Raw genomic sequence first — 23,517 nt, 5'->3', positions numbered from 1 at the left:
CAATTTTCTTTGCCAGCCCACAGTGCTACTTCTCAGCAGCTCAGTAGGTGAGCCCCTCTACGAAATACAGTATGCTCTTTCCCACGCCATTCCCCAAATCTCTCATGTGTCTGCACAGCCATGCTCTCAAGAAGGGGGTGGGGGTTAGTAGTCCTGGAATGTGTTCGTGTGCGCGCTCCCGATCTTGTCTGATAGTGTGGCGCGCCAGAGAGCGAGGGTACGCGCGGTAGCGCGACAGGTCTGTGTCTGGAGTACAAGGAGGGAGGAAAACGTTGGAGGGAATGATGGCGGTGAAGAAATGACAACTTTGGAAGTGTAAATTGAACGGAGTAGGCTACGGACGAGCTTTCAGCGCCTAGGACGATGAAACAAGTAGGAGGTGAAGTACAAAGTTGTTTAGACTGTCTGCGGTAAAGCTCTAAAATATTTTGCTCACGGTTTGTGTTAGGCTACTTGAATTGCTACAATGAAAATGATCACCACTAGTAGAGACTTTGTATCAAAGGTGTTTCTAAATTGAAACTTTGTTTCGCTGTGATGTCTTTCGCTGATGTAAACTTTTGATTTGAATTGTTCTAATCACAGTCAAAAGATCATTCATAATAGATAGGCTACTTGAACAATACACAACTCGACTGTATTGTCTTTCAATGCAAATGGGGTCATTGTGTATCATAGCGTGTTTTGAGAGATCTTATTAGATGGTATGCCTAGACAATTAGGCTACTTATGCTACTTAAATTCATTCAACTGATGTTAAAGAATTTAGTTGGTTCATACGAAAAAAAAAAAAAAAAAAACTTTATCTCGTTGACAGATATAGAAGTTGATGATCGATCAGTTTCATGAACGTAATCACACCGATTTTTAAAGCATTTTTTTTCTCTTTTCTTTGTAGATGACACTATGCATGCTTAATTGAAGAAAAGGGGTAGCGGGGCATGGCTCTTGCCGAATAAAGGGAGAGGACAATATTGGGACGAAAAACAAGGAAATATTTCTCAGTTAAACTTCTATCACCTCTTCCCATTACTATCACTGACCTGTAAATCTTTGAAAATGATAAAAGCCGAGAGCAAAGGAGAGAGGACACTGAGGAGTGCGTCCCCGCATAGAAATGCATACAAGTCAGACTTCCATGCCATTAAGTGTACGTTTGATGGGACAAAATCCGACGGCGCTGCGAAGTCATATGCAAATGGATCAAGCGACACCCGGGAGGACACGAGGGGGAGGCCCTTTGGCAATCGAGTGAACAAAATAAAGAATATCTTTCTGCAGATGGACGGTCAGCAACAAGAGAGTCAAGAAGTGAAAACGCCAGTGAAATCTGAAGTGACCCAGGTATCCCCACCAAGTAAGCTGCCATTTGCTGCCAATGCTCACAAAACTAGCTTGAGCAGTGCCACTAGCCCAGAACCGCAAAGCTTAGACAAGACCCCCAAGGGAGAAGATGTTGAAATTGACAAAGCAGCTTTGGCAGAGAAGTTTTCTTCTACCAGGAAACTCTTTGAGAGAGTCCTCAAAGACCCGCCCTCAGCCGAGAAGCAGTCTACCAACAGGGTGGTAAGCCGTGTGTCCCTGGGCAGTGTGTCTGATGAAGGGAAAAGTACCAGACGATTGTCAGGGTCTATTGAGAACAACAGCAAAACAGAGCAGATCCCTACAACACCATTGGTGAAATGTAGGCCGGATGAAAAGAGTGATGTTGAGGAGACAAAGCATGTGTCAAGGTTGTCTATGAATGCTGGACCCATCTCCAGGAGGCTGGATAACTACATGGCAGACAGTGACAACGAGGAAACAAACAGAGCTGCTGCTAGAGGCACTGAGATTTCCCCTAAAGTATGCAGCCCCACAGATCACTCACTACCTACATCTCCAACAAGGGACAGCTTTTGCAAACCCACCACCCCAGTGATGGATGCCACTAACAAACCTACAGCTCCAGTTACTGATACGGTCATCAAACCGACCTCTCCAGTTACTAGCATCACTCTCAAACCAACTTACCCAGTTACCAATGCCACACACAAACCAACCTCCCCAATAACTGATGCCACTCATAAACCCATCTCCCCAGAGCCCATAATCCCAAGTGGCCATAGCTCATACAAGCGCTCCCCCTCAACTAATGACGGCTTCAGTAGACCATCGGTGGATAGCGAGGGAGTCAAACCATCCAGTCCGCCTCCAAGGGAGCAAAAGCAGCCTCCCCCGTTTGTCAGTAGCTTTTACAGGACTAAAACCTCTGACAGTGCCAAGAGTGATGGGCATGTGGCACAGAATCCCTCCAGGGAGGAACCAGCGAACCAGGCCTCATCTCTAGACTCCAGAGGGGTGGGCATGGTCCGCGCCGAGCTGGTGGTGGTCCAGAACGAGTCATCGGAGAGTGAAGAGAATGAAGATGAGAATGGTGAAGATAGTGTTTTTGAGGAGCTGAATGTGCAACCCCCTAAAGAGATCAAAGCTGAGCTAAAGGGATCACCAAAAGGATCGCCAAAGGAGATTCAGAATGGCGATGCCCCTCACCAGTTCTTACAGAGAGATGTGGGTAAGGAGACAGAGATTACACTGGAGAAAGAAGAATTAAGTAGAGTTCAGGAAGAGCCGCAGTATGGACTGAAAGAGGGGAGGAGGGAAGAGACCAGTACTAATCGGCAAACAGGGGTTTACCATGAGGAAGAAGTGGAAGAGGAGGTTGCTGAAGAGGAGAGTGAGCAGGAGGAACAGGTGGGACAGAGTATCAGAGGAAAGGTGTCCCCAGTGGTCTATGGCATTGAGAATGCAGCATTTGTGGATGACAGGGATATAGACCAGATCCTTAAAGAGGAGGAGGAGGAGGAGTATGTGGAGGAGGTGCAGCAAGATGAGGAGGAGCAGCCCTGTGAGGAGTATGAGGAGGACTACCAGGAGGCTCCTGGGCTCTCAGATGAGGATGAACCAACCGCACGGAGGAAGATTAAGTTCTCCACATCACCAATAAGGGTAAGCATTTATTTAGGTTGATTAAGTCATGTTAATGTGAAGTTTGATATCATTGCTTTATTTTCAGGGGATACTGGAATACATACCCTTCTATACATACCGTGGTGATAAGTAGATAACTTGTGTCTGACCTAAAAGGCCTGGGTGAGGTTAGTTGAAGAAGCAGTAATGTCCTGGACAATGTCACAGTTGGTGCCCTTTCAATCTAACTTATTAATGAAGGAAGTCTTCCTCGGGGAGTTGACTTATTTGTGAAGGGTAGTCTTTGGTGCTTTGACAGACGGCTCACAAATTGGTGGGAGCACAAAATGAATGCCTTTGTTACACATGTTGATCTTATGGCTGTTGTACTGTATCATCAGATGAACTGTTTCATGGATCAGCAAACCAAAACTATGGGGTGTTTGAGCTTCTGTAATTACTGAGGCATGGCCGAGAGCTGTTAGTCTGAGACACATCATAAGCATATTTACCAGAAAGTGGAGAAACATTTGTGGATCATAGTTAGGAATGCTCCAAGGGGGTATTTTGGGAAATATTGTTGACATTACATAAAGGCTGTACTGAGTCCCAGGCCAGCTGAATGAGGACAGCCGTGAGGAAATTGGAGTGGCATGTGCAACTCTGACAGGACTGTGTTGTACAGTACAACAACCTCATGGCTGCTCCAGTCAGTGACTTCATGGTGGGTGGTTGTTCTTCTCTAGTATTGTTATTTCTGTTTGTTGTTAATCAGCCATGCATACTTTAAATTATGTAATGACTCTTGGCCTACATATTTATTAGAAGTGTAGGTATTCATTCACCCATATTATCTCATTCATAGATCATGGCCAAGTCATTTCATTATGCCTGGGAACTCTTGATTTTACTACTTGATCTCTACCTTTGCAAGCAGGATGTAAATCAACACATTCCCCCTCATATAATTCCCTCCCATCTTGCCTATCGTGTTAATGATCAAACAGGCCTATATGCTCAGTCGGTTTCTGAATGACATAAAGACGAAAAACTAGGAGTGTTCTCATCTGTGCCTTGCATTCCAGAACCCAGGATGTCATTTTCTGTATTTCTCCATTACCACTGGCACTCATGGTGTAAACATCAACATGGAGGAGGGTAGTGAGTGATATCTCCCATTATCACTACATCTCATCAACATTTTGGCAGAACAAGAGAAAAACAATTCACATCAGTGCATTCCACAGTCTGTGAACTGGTCAATGTTTATCCAGGGCCCGAAATGTATGTGTTGTTATCTCAGGGTGTGGATGCCCCAATCGGCCTGGCTGGGGGTCCTGGGAGAGGGGGCCAGTAGCTGACCTGGGGGTGGACACAAACAACAACGTGCTGTCTCTGCCAGAGGGGTGACAGGCCAGAGATTAGCCTAGCTTTACAGCTCACAACAATGTGTTAGATTGGGTTCCTTCAGCTCAGTAAAAGCTCACATATTGACTGTTGCTTCAGTGAGAGTGAGAAGAAATATACAAACAAGACTTGGATAAGACAGTGTTTTGTCAGAAATGCAAACCATTTCATTACCATCACCCCTATAACTATCATACTATTCACTCTATACACAAGGCTACTGGTTAAAGCTAGAATTTGGTGTTGCAAATGAAGCCATACCATCTAAAGCATAGACCCACAACCTTCAACCCCATTCTTCAGTTCGTTTACAAAACTAATTTCTCTGTCAGGAAATCAATGTATTATCAGCAGTGCTGCTGTCCATCTTGGGCAGGCTCTAAGTCAGGATTGGGCTCCAAGTGGCCCTTTTTAAGTGTGATGTGACACACCTGTCGCTGAGCTGTATATTCTTCCCCTGGTTTGACACTGAGACTTTCTAGAGAATTCTTGTCAACAGTTTGGTCTTGCCCTGGCATGTGCTTGTCATTTTTCCCTCCTTGTTTCCCTGTTCTAATAGGTTTAGGGTAAATAGCATTTTGTAGTCTGTGTGGGTGTTTATTTGTTACAATTGAAAGATGCCTTTTATCAAAGCATACACGTAAGAGCTTATTGCACCCTTTAATGAATTTGTTGTGTTGTAGGCCCTACTCATTACAGATATTAAACCAGTTTTTCCTGCTATTGTACTGATGGTGGGTGTTCTACTTTAGATGTTGATCTGGGGTTGAATTACTTTCATGGTTAAACTGCTGCCAGACAGCTTCAAGTGAGCTGAGGTACGGTGCTTACAGGTCTGAGAGTATCTCAACACTAAGCTGAAACATACTAAAGCCTCTCCTCCTGCTATTTTGTTGACTCAAAAGTCGAATGTTTCTATCCTGCCATCCTTTCCATCACTTTATGGAAAATTGAACGATTAGATTTCTAGAAGACTGGTCTCTGTTACAATACTTAGGCTATCAATTTGTTTCCATAGGTGTAGCCTGAGAGGCTCAACTTACGCAAACTTTCTCTCAAACTGCCCTCTCAAACTGCCCTCTGCTCTTACAGGACACCCCCCTGTTGAAATGGGGGACATTTCTGTGACTTGTTGGTTAATGCTGTTGGTGTTTGAATACCAGTGATGTGGTTGTTAAAGTGAGCTGGTTTCTCTAAATCATTTTTGTATGTTTACTTTGGAAAGATTTGCATTTGACTGTTTGATCAGGATCTTCAACGGAAACATATTTCTTCCCACAATGTAAATACATGGCTTTGACATTTAGATTAACTTCACTGGTAGAGCTTGACAGTTGACAATGGGTCCCAGTGGTGCTGCTTCATTCTCCTCAGTCTGCTGGTCTGAGCTGCCTGGCACTGGCACTGAGGGCTCCAGAGCCCTGGCCTGGTATCATAGAGGAGAGGAAGTGCTTTGTGCTTCAGCCTCCTACAGGATTAGGTCTCTCTGTAACCTGAGCCTGTACAGAGGAGGTGTCCTAGCAGGAAGAAAGGTACTCTTTGTATCCTGCTGGAGACTTCCACTCTCAACATATCCCTTGATCAAGCCTGGAAAGACAGTTTATGTGGAGAGACTTGTTTGTTACTCAAATTGATAAGTGGAAATTGGTTGAGACAGATTGTGATAGACACACATACTCTTTTCATATCTCATTAGCACTCTGCTTTATCCGCAGGATTTAACTGCTGGATGCCAATTTTAAAAAGAATTGAGGTTGTCAAGTGCCTTACCCAGGGGAATGTCAAGTTCATTGGAGGCTCCAGTTCTCATATTCCAGATTGTCAGATTGCTTGTGAGGTTACGTTTATTTGACATGTTTTTTTTTACAGTTGGACTTTCTTTTGCTTTCTACTCTAGTACACATTCTAGTGTTGACCTGTGTGGACTGTACATGTAAGTGTCAACTGTCTTTTTCCTGTATACCAGGGCAGACCATTTACTGTGTAGTCTAAATATCTGCATTGTGGCAGGTTCCCCAGTCCATGCATTAATGATGGTGGTAGGGACATATCTTTATGTTAATATTTGACTAGTGGAGCACTTTAGTGGGGCATTGGATATGCATTCCCATTACTGCTGTGTCAGTAGTACTGTAGTCTGCTATAGAAGTGCCAAGTTAAAGTAGGGCCCTCTTGATATATGGATAGTGAACACTGTGCTTTTGCTGAACATTATTTTTCGTCGTTTGCTTTAAGATGTTTTTTTGCATATTCTAATATTTCATAGCATCTGTTCGTACAATGAAGACTAATCATTTATCTGTGCCATGGGCAGAGGAAAGAGTTAACTTCTTGTCTGTAAAGTTGAGAGTGTTTTTTAAGGTGTCTAATCTGAGGAAAATCATGGAGTGGCGTGACGCTCAAAATATGTTTCAACTTAAAACCACAGGTCTTGCACACCCGGTAATCTGTTTCTGCTCTGCTGGAATTCACCCTCACCTTCAGACCTAAGATATGACCACAGGTTGGAGAATGATAGTATAGTAACAAGCAACACTCCCAAGTGGCAGGTGTGTTATTATCCTGTTTGAGAATACTGTTTGCACGGTAGCCACAGGTTTGGCAGTTAATTCACTGTCCAGAGGGGCTGGCTGAGCTATTGTTCCCACTCATGTCTGTCTGACTCTGGGGTGGACATTTGGAGCAGAAATTCAGAATGAGTTAATCATCACAGAAAAGAAAATGGCAGGAACCAGGATCTGCACCTGCTGCTCTGCCCCACCCCCACCAAGCTGTCACAGGAAGTCCAACGGACTGCTCTCGGTCAAGTAAACACAGACATTGTCCTTTCTCATACACACACAGGGTGTGGCGAAGACATTTGAAAATGGCATTGTAACTGAACGAATATGTTGGTACTTTGACTTTTGTTTGTACTACACTGTACGGATTAGTGCAGAAAAGCTGATATCCCGAATAGTTTGTGTTATTGGAAGTATACTCAACTTTCCATACAGTTACTCCACCAGGAAAGGCATCAGCCATCTTTGTCCTGTGCAGTACTGTAGTTAGGACCATTAGTGCTGTGTAAGGGACAAAAGTGGCAGACAGTTTTGACTGACTGACTGTCCTCTGTACCCCTGTTCCATTTGTTCTTACCCACAAGCCCTGAAAATGAGTTCCTCATAGCAGAGGCTGTGTGATTACTCATGTATGTTGTAAAATCTGAGACAGATCCTTTGTCCACCATGGGGCTGTGCTTCTCCTGCTTTTCGCTCTGTTGAGAGAGAGAGAGAGAGAGAATGAGCGAGGGAGAGATAAAAGGACGCACCAGGGCTGGCTTTCTCTCTCTGCTCCAGTTTGCTGTGGGACAGTCACTCCTGGCCTCTCTACCCGCCCATCCCTCCCTATAGTGTTATGCTTTCTGTTTCCTATCTCTGTTTGGTGTTCTGGTGGCCAGAGAGGAATGCGTCTGACACACTCCACCCCTCATCCAGCAACTAGAGATGCCCTACTACCAGGATTTAGGCTCCTTCCAGGCACCTGGGCTAGAACTGGGCTGGAGGACGGATGGGGGAGAATACTAATACAGCCAGCTCAATGCTGCCTTTTAGAGGTTTGGCAGAGACTGGGGCCGATGGTGGTTGGGTGCTTCATACTCAGTTTCATTATGTGATTACAAATAAGTAAGTCAGTAAATGTTGTGTGTTTTCTTTCAGCTCATTGACACGAGATTACAGAAGATGATGTGTTTTTAGTACCTTTATGTGTTTGCCCTGTCAGGGCACGAGATCTGCCTCTTAATCCGAGACTGTGGCCCATTTGTAAACAAACCTGTTCAACCTGACTCTATGCTGTTTTGAATATATCATTCCAAAATGGAACACGGCTGCGTTCTATCCCCTCTGACTCCACATCAATCTCCTGTGGTTTATGGCATTGTAAAAAAATACACTCTTGGTTTTCCTAGATTACTTTTTCATTGTTTTCAAAGTTAAGATAAAGAGCACAACCAATGTATGTTTTTATCTCAGAAGCTTTTTCTACAGCATGCATACAGCAAGTATGTGACTTATTCTGTGCTCTGTTTATTCAGTACTGAATAATCTGGCTGCATGCTTTCTTTCCTAATTACTGTATGATCCGCACCAGGCCTCTGCCCCTACTCCGCTCTCACAGCATGTTTTGATTTGTTGTCTTTGTGGAGCTGCTTACATTACGAGTTCCCCCAATCCAGCGTTCGGCACTCGCTTTGGTGCCCTGGCGCAGGCTTCTCTGGTTAGCTTCCCTCCCAGCTGCTGACTCATTTCCAATGCTGGTATTTTTTTGCGGGAAGGAAGTAGGGAAATGGGTAGAGAGTTTAGAGTTTTTTATGTGTGTCTGTGTGTCTCTCTCTGTCTCTTTCGCTCTGTGTGTCTTTCTTTCTGTCTCTCTCTGTGTCTCTCTCTCTTTGTGTACAGTAGGCAGGCCTTTGTGGTGGTTGATTGGAGGTGGATGAAAAGTAATTGTCAACCCAGGCATGTTGGGAGTTGGGGTTTCACTAACCGTGGAGAAAATGAAAATATGAAGCAGATGGCACTACGGTCTACCAAGCCACATCACAGCTTCTGCTACCCCATTAAAAATGTAGGGGAAGAAAATTACATAAAAGAATGCTATATTAATTGCAAAGCTCTCCGTCTAGTCAAACCGAATGCTTTGCGCTTGACTGATTAATCTGAATTGCTTGTCCTGACACCTAGTTGTTAGCGTTTTCACTGAAAGTCGTGCCTCCAAAATTGAGCCAATGGCGTCACTCACCTGCAAAATCAGGCCTGCACACAGAGATAAAGCTAAATGGGTGTTTCGCATGGTAACAGGAGCCGGTGATAACAACAGCAAGCTGTGTGTTTTTGGGGGCTAATAAAGAGATTGATTTCTGGGTCTCTTTCTTGTGAGGAAGACAGTGCTTGAGTGATTAGGTTTCAGCAAAGAAAGGAACATTGTTCGGAAAAGCTGGAGTATTCCATGGCAACAGGAAAGTCGGACAGGGAAAAAAGTGCAAGGAGAGAAGCCAAGCTTCACCACTGCACCACTTTGAGTCCAACGGAGGCCTGGGATGCAGCACTGGTTCCCATATTTTATTGTTATTTTCTCTGCACTTAATTAATGCAGCCTCCAAATGAAATGTCTGTCTGCTTTGGTTTTATTGATTCATTTGGATTTTAATTGGCTATTACATTTGTTCTGCCTTGTGGTTTGTGTAAATAAAGGCTTTTTAGAGCACAACACAGTTCAGAGCCATATAACCTCTGTGTTGTAATGTAATCCAATGATGTGTGCTGTGCTTTGAAAGTGTTTTCATGTGAAATGGCAGAGTGCATTTCTAGGCCTATATCCTGTATTAATTGGCAAATCCATTTTAAACTATTAAAAAATACCTTGTGAGATGGCCCTGTCTTTGTGTTAAAGCTTAAGCATGGTCTGTCTTGCCAGGAGAATAAAGCCAAAGCAGAAGATGATGCTGGTAATATACACTGTTGAGCTGGCAGTAGATTATACCCACAGTCAGAAGCTACATGGATCTACTGTAGGTCTGTAGTAAAAGGAAGGAGGAGGATTGGACTGGCTTATATGGGAGGGGGTAAGGCTTTGTGAATGCCATTCTTCACTCTACCACAGAACTGCAGTAGTGTGTGTACAATCCCACCGTCTCTAATCTGCTTTATTCGACATGGGAATCTGCTTGGGAGAAGAATCCAAAAGCCCCAGTTCAATTAATTGCAGATAGCTGGTTTTCCAGGATGACTCAAAAAATATATATTCTTCTTGCAATGCAATACCAAATGTGTGGATTCATATCCGTGACAACCATGTCTACCATCAGTGGGAAACTGAAACAATGTTCAAATTCATATCATATTTACGAGTTATAAGTCATATTTCTGAGTTATCGTGGAAACCCGCTATGTGCACTTGTTTGAATTAGGGCCAAAGTCCACAGAGGGTAGGAGTAGGAGATCATAGCGGTTGGTTCCTCAAGTCCTGACATGCTCCAGGATCCAAACCTCAGTCTCTCTCGGCTGCCCGGAGTGGAAATGTTTACTGGATTACATCATGCTTCCACACTCAGCTTTAGAAATGAATCCTCTAATAATCCTATAGCCTTGCTCACTCGCTTATACTCTCCCTGGAGCGAACGAACGGCAACCTCTGCCTGCTCTTTAGGATGGCTTTAATCTTCTCAACTGTACTCTCCCACTCTCAACATCTGGGCAGCACTTGGAGATCACAACCTCCATGAACTGTCATGTAGAGAAGGATTAGTCTCTTGCAGTTAGACATCTGAGGACCCACACCATGGGTGAGCACTACACTAGGTGTGTGTGTGTGTGTGTGTGTGCTTTCGACTACATTAAAGTGCTTTGCAACAGTGGGGCCCCACTTTGTGAGGTTTTTCATTTGGCTGTAATAACATTGTGAGGGTGTTGGATTAAGTCCAAGGCATTGGATGGATGAGGTAACAACTCTGACATTTTATGGAAAACAGTGTTGTATAAGTGAGGTCACACTTGAATCTGAACTAATGCCTCGAGCAGGATAAACTCTAATCTTGAGTTCATACACTTTGCTTTTACTGTCATAGACTCAACTATCCCCCCACCCCCCCAAGCCAAATGTATGTTTTCCTTTTTCTACAGCAACACATTGCTTTGATTTAATTTTGACACCGGATGTCTTAATCTCAGAGCTGTGTGGGCTTTTCTATTTCTATTCTTGCCCACATCCATCTCTCTCCATGATCAGTAGAGCTCATGTTACTGGTGATTTTTCAGAGCAGAGAGGATCTGGGATCTGTAAAAAGCTGTCTTTGGCTTTACCTGGAGATCACGTTGATGTGAGGAGGACACACACCATACACACAGGCTTGGAAGCGCAGGGTTAATAAGGGATGTATATATTTACATGTATTTCCTGGTAACTGAGGCCCAGCACATGGTTATCTCCACAGTGCAGATCAGAGAGCAGCTATGAAAGCTCACCCTAACTTGACTCTGGGAGTGTTCAACAGATTTTATTATGGAAGCCAGCCATGTCTGCCGAGTTATATATGTGGTATGCAGAGTAAATAAATACACGGTGTGATGTTGTATTTTAGCAAAGAAATGGCTAGGCTATAAAGCCCAGCTGCTATGCAAGCTGACGAGGCTAGGAGGTTGGGGATTCAATAAGGGCTTTCTGTGTGCTGCTCATGTTATCTGCTCATTTTAGCAGTGAGGGTCATCACCTGTTGCCTTGGAGCATTGATCTTTGCCACATCCACTCCTCTGTTCTTTTCCTCCCAGCTGTGGCCTACTTTCCCACTGGGTGTGTTTTGCCACAGTGTGAGAGTTTGTTCCTTACCAGGAAACAGCCTCATCATCTTCTTCAAAATGGGACTGTTCCAGTGCTCCATTATTGTCTGCAGAAATCATAGGTTGTTTTAAAATGTAATGAAACAGTAACAGTGTGTCTTTGTGCATGCTGGTGACTTCATGCCTCAGTGAGTCTGTTTGCTGTAAACTTGGGAGACACTGGGTTACCTCTCCATCCAAAGAGTGACAGAGGCCTCTTTCACTGAGAATAGAAGCCATGAACAAGAGTATGGCATGGGCAAGCAGGCAGAACTTCTTCATTAATGTCTAATAAGGGTCAGAAACAATAAGGGTTTGTCTGTTTGTCATTTAATGACATTCATAACCTCAGTGGAGTGGAAACTGATGATGATAATAATAATAATAAGCACAATAGTTCTTAGAGGAATATTTAATTTACTGAATAAGTAACTTGAAGACAGAAGACAGATCTCTATTTATGAATGACAGGTATCAGACTGCTGTGAAACTGGTAAAGGCCTGGTGTGAGACTTTCTATGTCTGTGTCTCCACAGGTGTTCAGCACCTACTCCAACGAGGACTACGACCGGCGGAACGATGAGGTGGACCCCGTGGCAGCGTCTGCAGAGTACGAGCTGGAGAAGAGGGTGGAGAAGATGGACGTATTCCCAGTGGAGATCGAGAAGGGTCAGTCTTGTCTTGTTTTCCTCTGGGGACAATCAAGAACCTGCTGTCCTGTCCACACATTTTAACATGATCTCTATACTTTACTTTATTGATCCCACATAGCAGTAAAATACATGACTGGGTATTTACAACGATAAAATGCATAATACACAATATTAAAATGCACATGGATTAAAACACAGAAATGTGTGACACACACATTTGGCAACTGATCAGTCCAATTTATTTAATCTGGCTAATGTCTGTTAATTAGTGTGTCAGGGAGTGGTAAGGGGGATTTCCTCCTGTGCATGTACAGTGTTCTGTACATGCATAGGGGGGGATCTCATCTTGCTTTCCAAATGAGACATGATTCCCTCTAACATGATTCCCTCTTATCCCCACAGGTGACAATGGCCTGGGCATCAGTATCATAGGAATGGGAGTGGGGGCGGACCAGGGTCTGGAGAAACTGGGCATCTTTGTGAAAACCATCACTGAGCGAGGGGCGGCTGAGAGGGATGGGAGGTGAGCTTTCCTGCCCTCTGGGGCAACAGACACATTTTGCTGCTCTACAGAAGCTTTATACAGCTCTATCCCTGACAGCTAAAATGTGTGGTAGACAATAGGAACTGTCATGACATGCATTACGCCCCTATCATGATGTTACACAGTGTTGTTGGATGTCAGAAGCTACAAATGCCTCTTTTCCCTCAGGGTCCTGAGACACCATTTCTAAGCAACTGGCTGTATTTATAACCTTCTGAGGCAGCGAAAGAAAAATAGCTGCTTCCGCTTCCCAGGGAACAGAGCTGTATGTTGTGCTGCCAGCTGGAGGAATTTGTGCATTTGAACTTCTTCAATATTCACTGGAAGAAGGAGAAATTACAACAGTATGTGTCCATTACATTTCCACGTGGTTGTTTCCTCTTCTCAATAGGATCCAGGTGAATGACCAGATAGTGGAGGTGGATGGGATCAGCCTGGTCGGAGTCACCCAGCTGTTTGCTGCTACAGTCCTGAAGAACACTAAAGGCACAGTCAGGTGAGTCCAATCCCCTTCATGCCCTTTAGAAACTAACCACAACATAATTGAAATGATTCTTGGTGTGAAAGGGAATTGTGTCGAGCGGAAACTATTTTCAGATGATTTAGATTTGACTGTAGGCAAACTAAGATCAAAGTCTGCTTACTTATCAAGAAACATCAAATGAGGAGGTTTGTTTTCATTGCAGACCACTGTAGAGAGAACAACCCTCATGGAGTATGGGTCAATATGTTAATGATCTACAATAGGCAAATGAAACACACACCAGGAAAAGTTCAATAAACTGCCTTCCCTATCAACTGACTATTATCCTGTGAGATACAACAGCAACTCCTTTCAGTATGAGTCACATATGAATGCAACTACAGTGTGGTATTTCTAAGCTAGGAGCAAAGGAAATTCAACCCAGAGAGAGAGAGAGAGAGAGAGAGACCACTCTCCACGCTGACCCTCCATGACTAACTCACACCAACAGCTTTCTGATTGGCCGGGAGAAGCCGGGAACGCAGAGCGAGGTGGCACGTCTCATCAGTGAGACCCTGGAGCAGGAAAAGAGCCAGCAGGAGCAACAGCAGCACCTGGAGGACCCCTACGAGCAGTCCACTGAGGAGGTGAGTCACCTGGGGGCAGCCTCACCCAAACCATGCCCCTGTGGGCAGCCTCACCCACCCCTCAACCCTGTTGTTAGCCCCAGCCCTTGCCCCTTGTGGTTAGTCCAGTCCAGCCCCGCTCCTCTCAGCCGGGAAGTGAGCAGTGAGCTGTGGGTAGTGAGTGAGTAAGCCTGGTGTCACCCTGGTGCTGTGTGGGTGAGGCCAGGGATTTGGCTGGAACCTGCTGGAATTGTGCAATGTTTGCTTTCCAAAAGCACAGGCAACCACAAGCCTTTATTTATAGAGGAAGCGGGCACGAAAGGTAGAGCTCCTAGGAAAAAGACCAGGTTGGTTTAAAATCTAATACATCTTCCATTGTGGGACATTTCTACAAGGGCAAGTTTATTGAATGTCTGGCTACACAAGGGGCTGTTGTTGGGTGGTGCGAGCAGGGCGTACATTTGACAGTTGCTGTGTGGGTATGCAAAGCATCCAAGCAGGAGTGTGTGGTTGTGTGTTGTGAGGTTTTGGGTGCAGTGCTGCCGTATCATGTTAATGAGCCGCTGAGATTAGCTTCCTCTTGCCCTAGCCCCCCTGCTGAGGTTCTATCTACTGGCTGGCATAACAACACTGGGATATGAAAGTGATTACCACCCCCCTGGGTGCAGAGCTGGGCGCGCATGGGCACACACTGGGTACACGTATTGGCCGTGGGCAGGTGGTTTGCTGCATGATTTCATGATTGTGTGTTTATTTCAGGAGGAGCACTACGAGGAAGAGGAGGGAGAGGAGGAAGGGATCCTAGGCTCCAGTTTCTCTGGAGGTAGGACAGTAGAGGTGTTTGATCTCCCTGAGACTGAGGCCATGTTCATGCCCTCCAAAATGGACTCCACACAGATGGGTTTCAAGTTCAAGGAGGTACCAGTGATTCAAATGATCCCTCACTTTTACTGTTAATCAATTAATTAACCTGCTTGTTTTGTGATGTACTGTATGTTGTTAAATAGATTGTAATCCTGAACTGTTTCTTTCTTCCTTTGTCCTAGCTCCAGCTCAAAAACAGCATAGCCACAGCTGAAATCACCCAACTAAAGGAAAAGGTATGACAGCATGACCAATATTATAAATGATTTGTTTATATATGATGGCACTAGTAGATTGGTATTTGGTCACCATTGCTTTAAGTGACTTATGAAATGCAATAACATGGAAGAATATCTCACCATTCCTCTATAGCTGCAGGCATCAAAGGAGGACAAAGCGTTGTGGGAATCGAGGGAGGTTGAGTTAGAGCAGAAGATGGAGGAGAGCAATGAGAAGATGGTGAAGCTGGAGAAGTACTGGCTGGAGGCTCAGGCCCTGTGTAAAACAGTCAACGAGCACCTGGCCGAGACTCAGAGTCAGTATGATGCCCTAGACAAGAAGTACAACAAGGCCAAGAAACTGCTCAAGGACTACCAGCAGAAGTGAGTTTAGTTCACAGAGGGTCAAGGTTGGACTTGCACCCCTCCCCCAATTTGTAAATTATTTAGATTCCGTGACTTGAGTTAAGTTTTCCTGTTCACCTTGGCTCCCCTCTGTTAGCAGGGTGAATGCTTCCACTTCCTCCATGCTGACTCATGTTGTATATAAAGTATAGAATGTTAACAACTCAATGATTTGATTTATTACCACGTCCTTTACAGAGAGATTGACTTTGTGAAGAAGGAGGAGGAGCTGAAGAAAGTTCTAGATGAGAAGGATAGGTGGTACAAGGAGCAGCTTGAAAGCCTGCAAGACAGGGTAAGAATAATAGGTTAATAAGCATTTCATACACATTAGAACGCTAGAACAGACCAGACTGAGAAGGAGAGAGGTTGACCTGAGTTTTCTTGTTCTCTTCTCAGATAGCAGTCCTGGAGTCTCAAGGTGGGTCTGAGGACCATGTGGAGAGTCAGTCTGCTCAGGACTCTGCAGAGGAGAGGAGGTGGAGCAGCCAGGGCAGTGAAGGACCAGTCACTAACACACAGTCTGTCGACTCCCTACTGCTAGGTATGGGTGAACCTTCATTTGACAACAGAGCATGAATGAATGGGCTTCACTCTACATGTATTACCGGAAGACTTTTATGTGTCTGTCTGTAAAAAATTGTTGTCATTGTGTGCTTGATCGCTGGTGTACCGAGCAGTGTTTTGATTTAAAGTGTTTTGACCCCCACAGATGCAGACTGGAGTGAGGTGGTTCCTGAAACGGAGCGTTTGGACACCAGCGCGCACAGAGCCAAGGGTCTTCTGGCCCAGAAGGCCAAGCGGCAGCCTCCATCTCGCAGTAAACTGAAGGAAAACCTTGGGGCGTCACCAAGTCACTCCCAGGTTAGACAAGGATATTCTCTCTCATTCAGTCAATGTTTCTCATTTGAGTCAATATCACTTATTCAAAGATTCCGCTCAACTCATTTACCTCTCCTCCCTTTTGAGTCCATGTTAAACAACAGTGGTCAAAACTACTGTTTCTATCTATACCCATCACTGATGACTATTTTTCCCTCCAGGAGAACGAGGATGAAGAGGATGAAGAGGACCAGGACTCTCCCAGGAGAAGGAGGTCCATCCAGGAGAGCCTGTCCCTGCCCATCTGCTACGCTGGGAATGGCCAGAGGGACCACACACCCCAGGCTGTGGAGAGATCCAGGAGCAAGGCAGAGCTCTCCAGCAGCTCCTCTCAGCCCCTCTCTGTCTCCCAGAGAGACAGTGTTGAGAGTGGGGGCAGCCCTTCCCTGTCCCCCCCTAAAGACACACCATTACCACACTCTCCCTCAGGCTTCCTGCGCAACGTCAAGAAGAGGGAGTCCAAGGGCAAGAGCAAGGAGGTCAAAGGTACCACTGCTTCTCCTATCCACAAATCAGACTGCTACACTACAGTAAATGTTAATCAAACAATATATCAATAGGAATGAAGTATCACTGCTTCAGAACCACCACTGACTGTTATCATGTTACTGTACCTCTTACCAGTTCTCTGCTTTTGGCAGATTGTCTCATTGAGAATATCACTCTGTTACAGATGAGACAAATGAAAGCTCATCAGCAGGAAAGCCAAAAAGACGATTTCCTGACTTTGGGTAAGTCCCTGAAATTGTGATTGATTTTCCATTTTTCAGTCATCTTAAGTCCTCCATTATCTAAACCTTTCGAAAACATACAGGGGCCTTCGGAAGTCTGGTGGCAAAGGGAAGAAACATGACAAGGAGGCCATGAGAGCATCTCTGGACAGCAGGTAACCGCATGTCACTACTGTCACTACTGTGACAACACATCCTCGAGAATGACCATGCATTTTCCACTCTATCAGTGTGTGAATGATTTTTGCATTTTAACAGAAACTGTATGTAACCTGTGTTTTCCTAATGTCCAGGGGGTCTGCAGAGTTGCTGGAGGAGTCTGGTGGTAACCTGTCCCCCTCTGAGTCCATGACCTCCATCCCCACCTGTATGCCGTTCTCCTGGTTTGGGGACAAGGACAGGGACAAGGAGCCTTCATCCTCTAGCAGCAGTCTACCATACACAGCCACTGAGACCAGCAGCGAGCTGAGCCAGGACCGCAAGAACAAGGTAAGGACAGCTTTCTCTGGAACACACACACACACACACACACTGCAGTCCTGAAACCCACAAGTGGGTTGTCGTAATAGGTTATCATTACAAGAGAAGAACAGAAAGACTCATAACTTTGACAGTTAAGACAGAGTTACATTCCGTTCCATAAGTGCTACTGAGTGGGGTGGATGCTGAACTGACCTGTGTCAGTGTACTGACCCCTCTCTGTCATCTCTGGATTGTTTCATGATGAGTCGACCAGCAACAAGACAGTGATTCACTGGCCAATAATCCACCATTAAAGCAGGTTTTGCTCTTCATGGAAAAAAACAAATCCAGTAAATTGATTTGTAGCAGCCGGCTGGTGTCCAGTTTCCCCATGTCATGACGTGGCTGAGCCTGTAGAGTCTACCTCCTATCCAGGAACAGAGTCGCATCTGTAGAACCATATGGAGGCCATCATTAATCAGAGAGAAGGAGGGAGGATTCACTGGCATTTCAATGGCTTAGCAACCAGAGAATTCTCCACATCCAAATGCATCTGCTCACACACCCGTGACAAATCCTCTACAAGGCGGTCGGCAGTAGACGGAGGCCAACAAGGTCTACGGGGAGCCACTGGGCAGCGCCGGCCACAAACAGGACCTCCCTCGGTTCTTCTGGCCATGTTTCTGTCACTTTGGTTGTGTCCTGTGCCAGCTAGAGCTGTGTGTCAGCCACAGTGTTGCAGTATGAACCCACTCAGAATCAGCTCTCTCACTAACAGTGCTTCTTTTAAACAGACAAATCTCTCCTGGTCCTCTTTATTCAGTCGCTCATTAGATTTGGTACAGTATGATTTTTTATTTACCCCTGAATTTTAGAGGAGGTGGTAGATTTTAGATTATAACTAACAATAGTCATCTAGAGTAGTGTTGTGATTTTTTCGTCTCACATCTCAATACTAATATCAAATCAAATGGTGTTTTAGTGGCGTGGATATGTGGTAGTGTGTCAAGCACTCAGCATAACAGATTTCTAGTCTAACATTTTAAAACCTTTTATTTTCTGATAAAAATAAATCTTTGTTTTGGAAATTACATTTATGCCTCCTTGCCCATACCTTTCTGTCATCACATGACATGAGGGGTTCTATTGACATCAGAATTCACTTTTATAAACATACTACTGTTGTCTTGATACATTACCACATCGTTTTTAGTGTTGTTACTAGTGTTTACCAGTAGAAGTAGTTGTTTGTGTGGTGGAGTATTGTTGTTGTTGTTGTTGTAGGGGTTGTAGTAGAAATAGTTTATCCTGCTTGTAATTTTGTTGAGCTGTTTTTGGAGTGCAATGATCTGTTAATCCAGTTGGATTTATTCATGTTTAATCCAACACGTGATATATATTTGTGTGCCCCATTATGATATTAGAATCATGTTATGAAGGTAATTGTATTTGATACTAAATCCCCAGTGTTGAACTTATCACCAAAACTAATCCCTAATGCTTTCTTAACCTCCATTTTTATGTTGACTATTCTTGGTCTCCACCATTGAGCTTCAGCCCATGTAGTGAAGAACTGTCATTCAGCCATGTGTTTGTCTAGTTAATACATTCCTCCTTGTCTCCACTTGTCTCCAGAGTTTGTCAGTCATAGATGGCTCTAACCCTGGCAGTCCCAGTTCAGACATCTCAGGGTTAGTTGCTGAGCCCAATCTGTCTGGGCGCTCACACACTTTAGTCTTCTCTTCCAACGAGGTGAGTGCTTGTTTTGTACCACGGTCACCATAGGTGTGTGAGATGGTGATGATGATGATGCACAGATGTGGCTGAAGGGGAATGTTCTCAAGCATGCTTTCTTTGACTTACACCCCTTCCCCCTCTCCTTGCGGCTATGATGAAATCATGAATGGAGAGGGCAGAGAATGAAGTTGCATGTGTGTGCTGAAGTTGTCTGTGTGGTGTTACAACAAGTGTCTGTCTTAAGCTTCAGGCCCTTTGTTGTGAACCAGCTGAGCTAGCAGTAGGTCCTCCAAGTCGTTTTCAGCCTGTTTCTGTCATAGACCATAGAATGCTGCTCTTGTCTTTTTAAAGGAACTGTGTTTTATTATGATTTTGAATTGTCTGCATAGCTTCATATCAACTTTGTGTTCACACATCTCTCAGTTGATAAGTGAATTTATTCAGATAAAGATTAGACCAGAGCCTAGCATAATATACAAAAAAAAAGCAGGTAGAACTTTAGAAATGTGCTGAAAAGATGCTCTTGCTGTCACTGACATGCTCCCCCCGCATGTGCTAGAGTTGACCTGAATGTCTCTCTAAAAGGACCAGTGTACACAGCTTTTTGTATAATGATTAGCATTCCTGTATGTGCAATGCATGTATTTAATGCTTTGCGCTGTCATGATGTTTTATATAGTGCTTGTACATGTACAGTGCATTCGGAAAGTATTCAGACCCCTTCACTTTTTCCACATTTTGTTATGTTACTGCCTTATTCTAAAATTGATTAAATAAATTTTTTCCCCTCATCAATCTACACACAACACCCCATAATGACAAAGCCAAAACAGGTTTTTAGAAATGTTTGTTAATTTATAAATTGTCTCCAGAGTCTCCAAATAAAAAACTGATATCACATTTAAGTATTCAGACCCTTTACTCAGTACTTTGTTGAAGCACCTTTGGCAGCGATTACAGTCTCAAGTCTTCTTGGGTATGACGCTACAAGCTTGGCACACCTGTATTTGGGGAGTTCTCCCATTCTTCTCTGCAGATCCTCTCAAGCTCTGTCAGGTTGGATGGAGAGTGTCGGTGCACAGCTATTTTCAGGTCTCTAGAGAGATGTTCAATCGAGTTCAAGTCCAGGCTCTGGCTGCGCCACTCAAGGACATTCAGAGACTTATCCCGAAGCCACTCCTGCGTTGTCTTGGCTGTGTGCTTCGGGTCATTTGGAAGGTTTTGGAAGGTGAAACTTCACCCCAGTCTGAGGTCCTGAGCGCTCTGGAGCAGGTTTTCATCAAGGATCTCTCTGTACTTTGCTCCGTTCATCTTTCCCTCGATCCTGACTAGTCTCCCAGTCCCTGCTGCTGAAAAACATCCCCACAGCATGATGCTGCCACCACCATGCTTCACGGGCTGTCATGTGCTTTTTACTAAGGAGTGGCTTCCGTCTGGCCACTCTACCATAAAGGACTGATTGGTAGGAAGGAAGGTTCTCTCATCTCCACAGAGGAACTCTGGAGCTCAGTCAGAGTGACCATTGGGTTCTTGGTCACCTCCGGGCAGCCAGCTCTAGGAAGAGTCTTGGCGGTTCCAAACTTCTTCCATTTAAGAATGATGGAGGCTACTGTGTTCTTGGGGACCTTTTTGTACCCTTCCCCAGATCTGTGCCTTGACACAATCCTGTCCCGGAGGTCTACGGACAATTCCTTCGACCTCATGGCCTGGTTTTTGCTCTGACATGCACTGTCAACTGTGGGACCTTATATAGACAGGTGTGTGCCATTCCAAATCATGTCCGATCAATTGAATTTACCACAGGTGGACTCCAATCAAGTCATAGAAACATCTCAAGGATGATCAATGGAAACAGGAGGTACCTGAGCTCAATTTCGAGTGTCATAGCAAAGGGTCTGAATACTTATGTAAATGTGATATTTCAGTTTTTTATTTTTAATAAATTAGCAAACATTTCTAAAAACCTGGTTTTGCTTTGTCATTATGGGGTATTGTGTGTAGATTGATGAGGGAAAAAAATTTATTGAATCCTTTTTAGAATAAGGCTATAACATAACAAAATGTGGAAAAAGTGAAGGGGTCTGAATACTTTCCGGATGCACTGTAACTGACCTTGATTTGCTATTTAATCCCTTACACAGTACCCTAGGTAAAGTTGTTTTGGCCTGTATACACAAATGTGATAAATATCATTGTTTGCCATGAGGTTTCTCTGAATGTCTTGTTTTTCTGTGTGCTCTGTAGACCCTGGATGATGAACCAGTGCCCACAGGGAAGGAGTATCAATGGCAAAATCGGCCTATCTCCGAATGGACCAATCAGCAAGTCTGTCACTGGTTGATGGGCATGAACATGGATCAATACACGCCTGAATTCACGGCCAAGGGAGTTAATGGCCAGCAGCTCATGCACCTGGACAGTGACAAGTTGAAGGTGAGAGGAGAATTAATTGGACCAATGCACTGTACAGGACTACATGTTGAATTGACACAGCAGTACACTGTGTGGTTTTCATATTGTCCAAATATGACCACTTCCACTTGTCAGGTTTATGAGGTCTTGACTGCCACCTTATGGCCAAAAACAAATCCACATGCAATAAATGAGAATGAATTGTCAGAAGGGATTACTGAGTGGTGTTATTTTATAATACTGTAGCTTTCGGGCTTCTGTGACTAATTTATTAAATATTTCTCACTTAGGCCCTGGGTGTGTCGAGTCAGAGTGACCGTTCCACCATTAAGAAGAAGCTGAAAGACATGAGAAAAGCCCAGGAGAAGATGGAGAAACAGAGGGAGAAGAGGGAGAAGGAGGCTCGACGCAGCGGGAGGCTCCCCACCAACTCAGACTCTGTCTGCTGAGGCTCCTCAGCTGTGACTCTCTCCATCTGAACTCAACCCGACATCCTCTGACCCTCACGCCAGACAGAACACTCAATGACCTCTGGATGAGTTCTGTTTCACATAGAAGTGCCATTTCCTTCCCACCGGTAACTAAGCAAGCACATGCACCTAATGCTGTCACACACTTGTAGTAAGTCTATATTAACCAGATATAATAGTTCTAGAGCACCAGTGTTGATTTAATGTGCCAATCAGAAGAATCTTCGATATATATGATAACTCCGACTGAAAATTGCTACTTAGCCCTATTTCTCTTGTTGCTATTGATACATTTCCTATCAAATAGTTTTCAATTGATTATTACTACAACTATTACAACAACCTGCTCTACTTTATCAAATCAGACTGACAGTCCTATCTCCAGCGGCATCACATACATTGAGGTTGATTGGGGAGACAGGGGGACATGTAAAAGTGATCATATTGACAAGTGTTGGGAATATGACCAAAAACCTAACATGTTTTTTTTTACCACTACAAAGCTATAGAAGCAGTACTTTTTATGATTTGTTTCTAGATAATGTAGTTGCAGGATTTGTGCACATTTATCCCTACATGTGGAATGACTACAGTACTGCTTTTTAAGTGTTTTATATTGTATTTTTGCTAGCATAAATTGCCTGTAGCCATGTACAGATCTTTTCTTGCAGGAACTTTGTACAGTTATTGAGATAAAAGCACTATATTGTCTTTTAAGCTTCAAAGGGTGACAAGGTTTTAAGTGTATAAAGTTTTATACATATGCCTATTAACTGCATAACTTTTTAAAATTTGAATTAATGATTACGGTTCATCATTTTCTATATACTTTTTCTACTAAGTAGAATAGCCACTAGGATGAGAACATTTTTTGCTAAATGAAGGGCAAAAAGAATCAAATCATGACAAGGAAAATGCTGCTCCCCAACTGTGCCTGTTTTGAGAATGGATGTACAACTCTATGGTCCAAGCCGAGGAGTTTCATGTGTTGCTGAAATGGTACCAATGTTATTGTAGACTGTATTTGCACTCCCCTGCTGGTGGGGTGTGGGGTCCATGGGAAAATAAGGTGTGCCTACGACAATAAATCAGTTGACATGTCGACATGAATGTTGGGTGCATGTTGACCTTGTTCATATCCAGGCATTCTTTAAAAATGTTTTGTAATGCAAGCATGAATTATTGTTCTTTATAATTTGGATAGTGAAAAGGTATTGGATTGGAATTAAGAACATCCACTAGTAAATTTCCTCCACTTGTTCCAATACAAAGAACTAGACCCTATTCTTCTTTTCTTGGTACATACTGTAAAAGCAGCGTAATTAAACTAATTTTCACATTC

General features: G+C 44.0%; 1 protein-coding gene across 3 annotated transcripts; it reads left to right on the top strand.

Annotated features, from left to right (window-relative positions):
* Nucleotides 1-231: 231 nt before the first annotated feature.
* ppp1r9ala (protein phosphatase 1 regulatory subunit 9A-like A) lies at nt 232-23,517 on the top strand. 3 transcript variants are annotated; one of them, XM_083682465.1, is made up of 19 exons: nt 232-372; nt 899-2,988; nt 12,245-12,377; nt 12,764-12,884; nt 13,297-13,401; nt 13,880-14,015; nt 14,754-14,912; nt 15,041-15,094; nt 15,231-15,460; nt 15,680-15,776; nt 15,881-16,025; nt 16,194-16,345; nt 16,525-16,849; nt 17,037-17,094; nt 17,178-17,249; nt 17,388-17,583; nt 19,192-19,308; nt 21,538-21,726; nt 21,996-23,517. In XM_083682465.1, the coding sequence occupies exons 2-19, from the start codon at nt 1,060-1,062 to the stop codon at nt 22,152-22,154; spliced, it is 4,377 nt and encodes a 1,458-aa protein (XP_083538591.1). In that variant the 5' UTR covers nt 232-372; nt 899-1,059; the 3' UTR covers nt 22,155-23,517. The 3 variants fall into 3 exon arrangements, with proteins under 3 accessions (XP_083538591.1, XP_083538590.1, XP_083538592.1); XM_083682464.1 differs by having other exon boundaries at nt 232-379; XM_083682466.1 differs by lacking the exon at nt 19,192-19,308 and having other exon boundaries at nt 232-379.

This window comes from Argentina silus (genome assembly GCF_951799395.1).
Source record: "Argentina silus genome assembly, chromosome: 12".
Lineage (NCBI taxonomy): Eukaryota > Metazoa > Chordata > Actinopteri > Argentiniformes > Argentinidae > Argentina > Argentina silus.
The sequence above is the reverse complement of the archived record's forward strand: the minus strand, read 5'-3'. Positions and strand labels throughout refer to the sequence as shown.

What these genes read in the sequence shown, in the direction of transcription:
- ppp1r9ala (XM_083682465.1), top strand. Translation starts at nt 1,060, where the DNA reads ATGATAAAAGCCGAGAGCAAAGGAGAGAGGACACTGAGGAGTGCGTCC. An exon ending in CCCAGTGGAGATCGAGAAGG is followed by an intron (nt 12,378 to 12,763) that starts GTCAGTCTTGTC and finishes TTATCCCCACAG; the next exon opens with GTGACAATGGCCTGGGCATC. An exon ending in TAGTCTTCTCTTCCAACGAG is followed by an intron (nt 19,309 to 21,537) that starts GTGAGTGCTTGT and finishes TGTGCTCTGTAG; the next exon opens with ACCCTGGATGATGAACCAGT.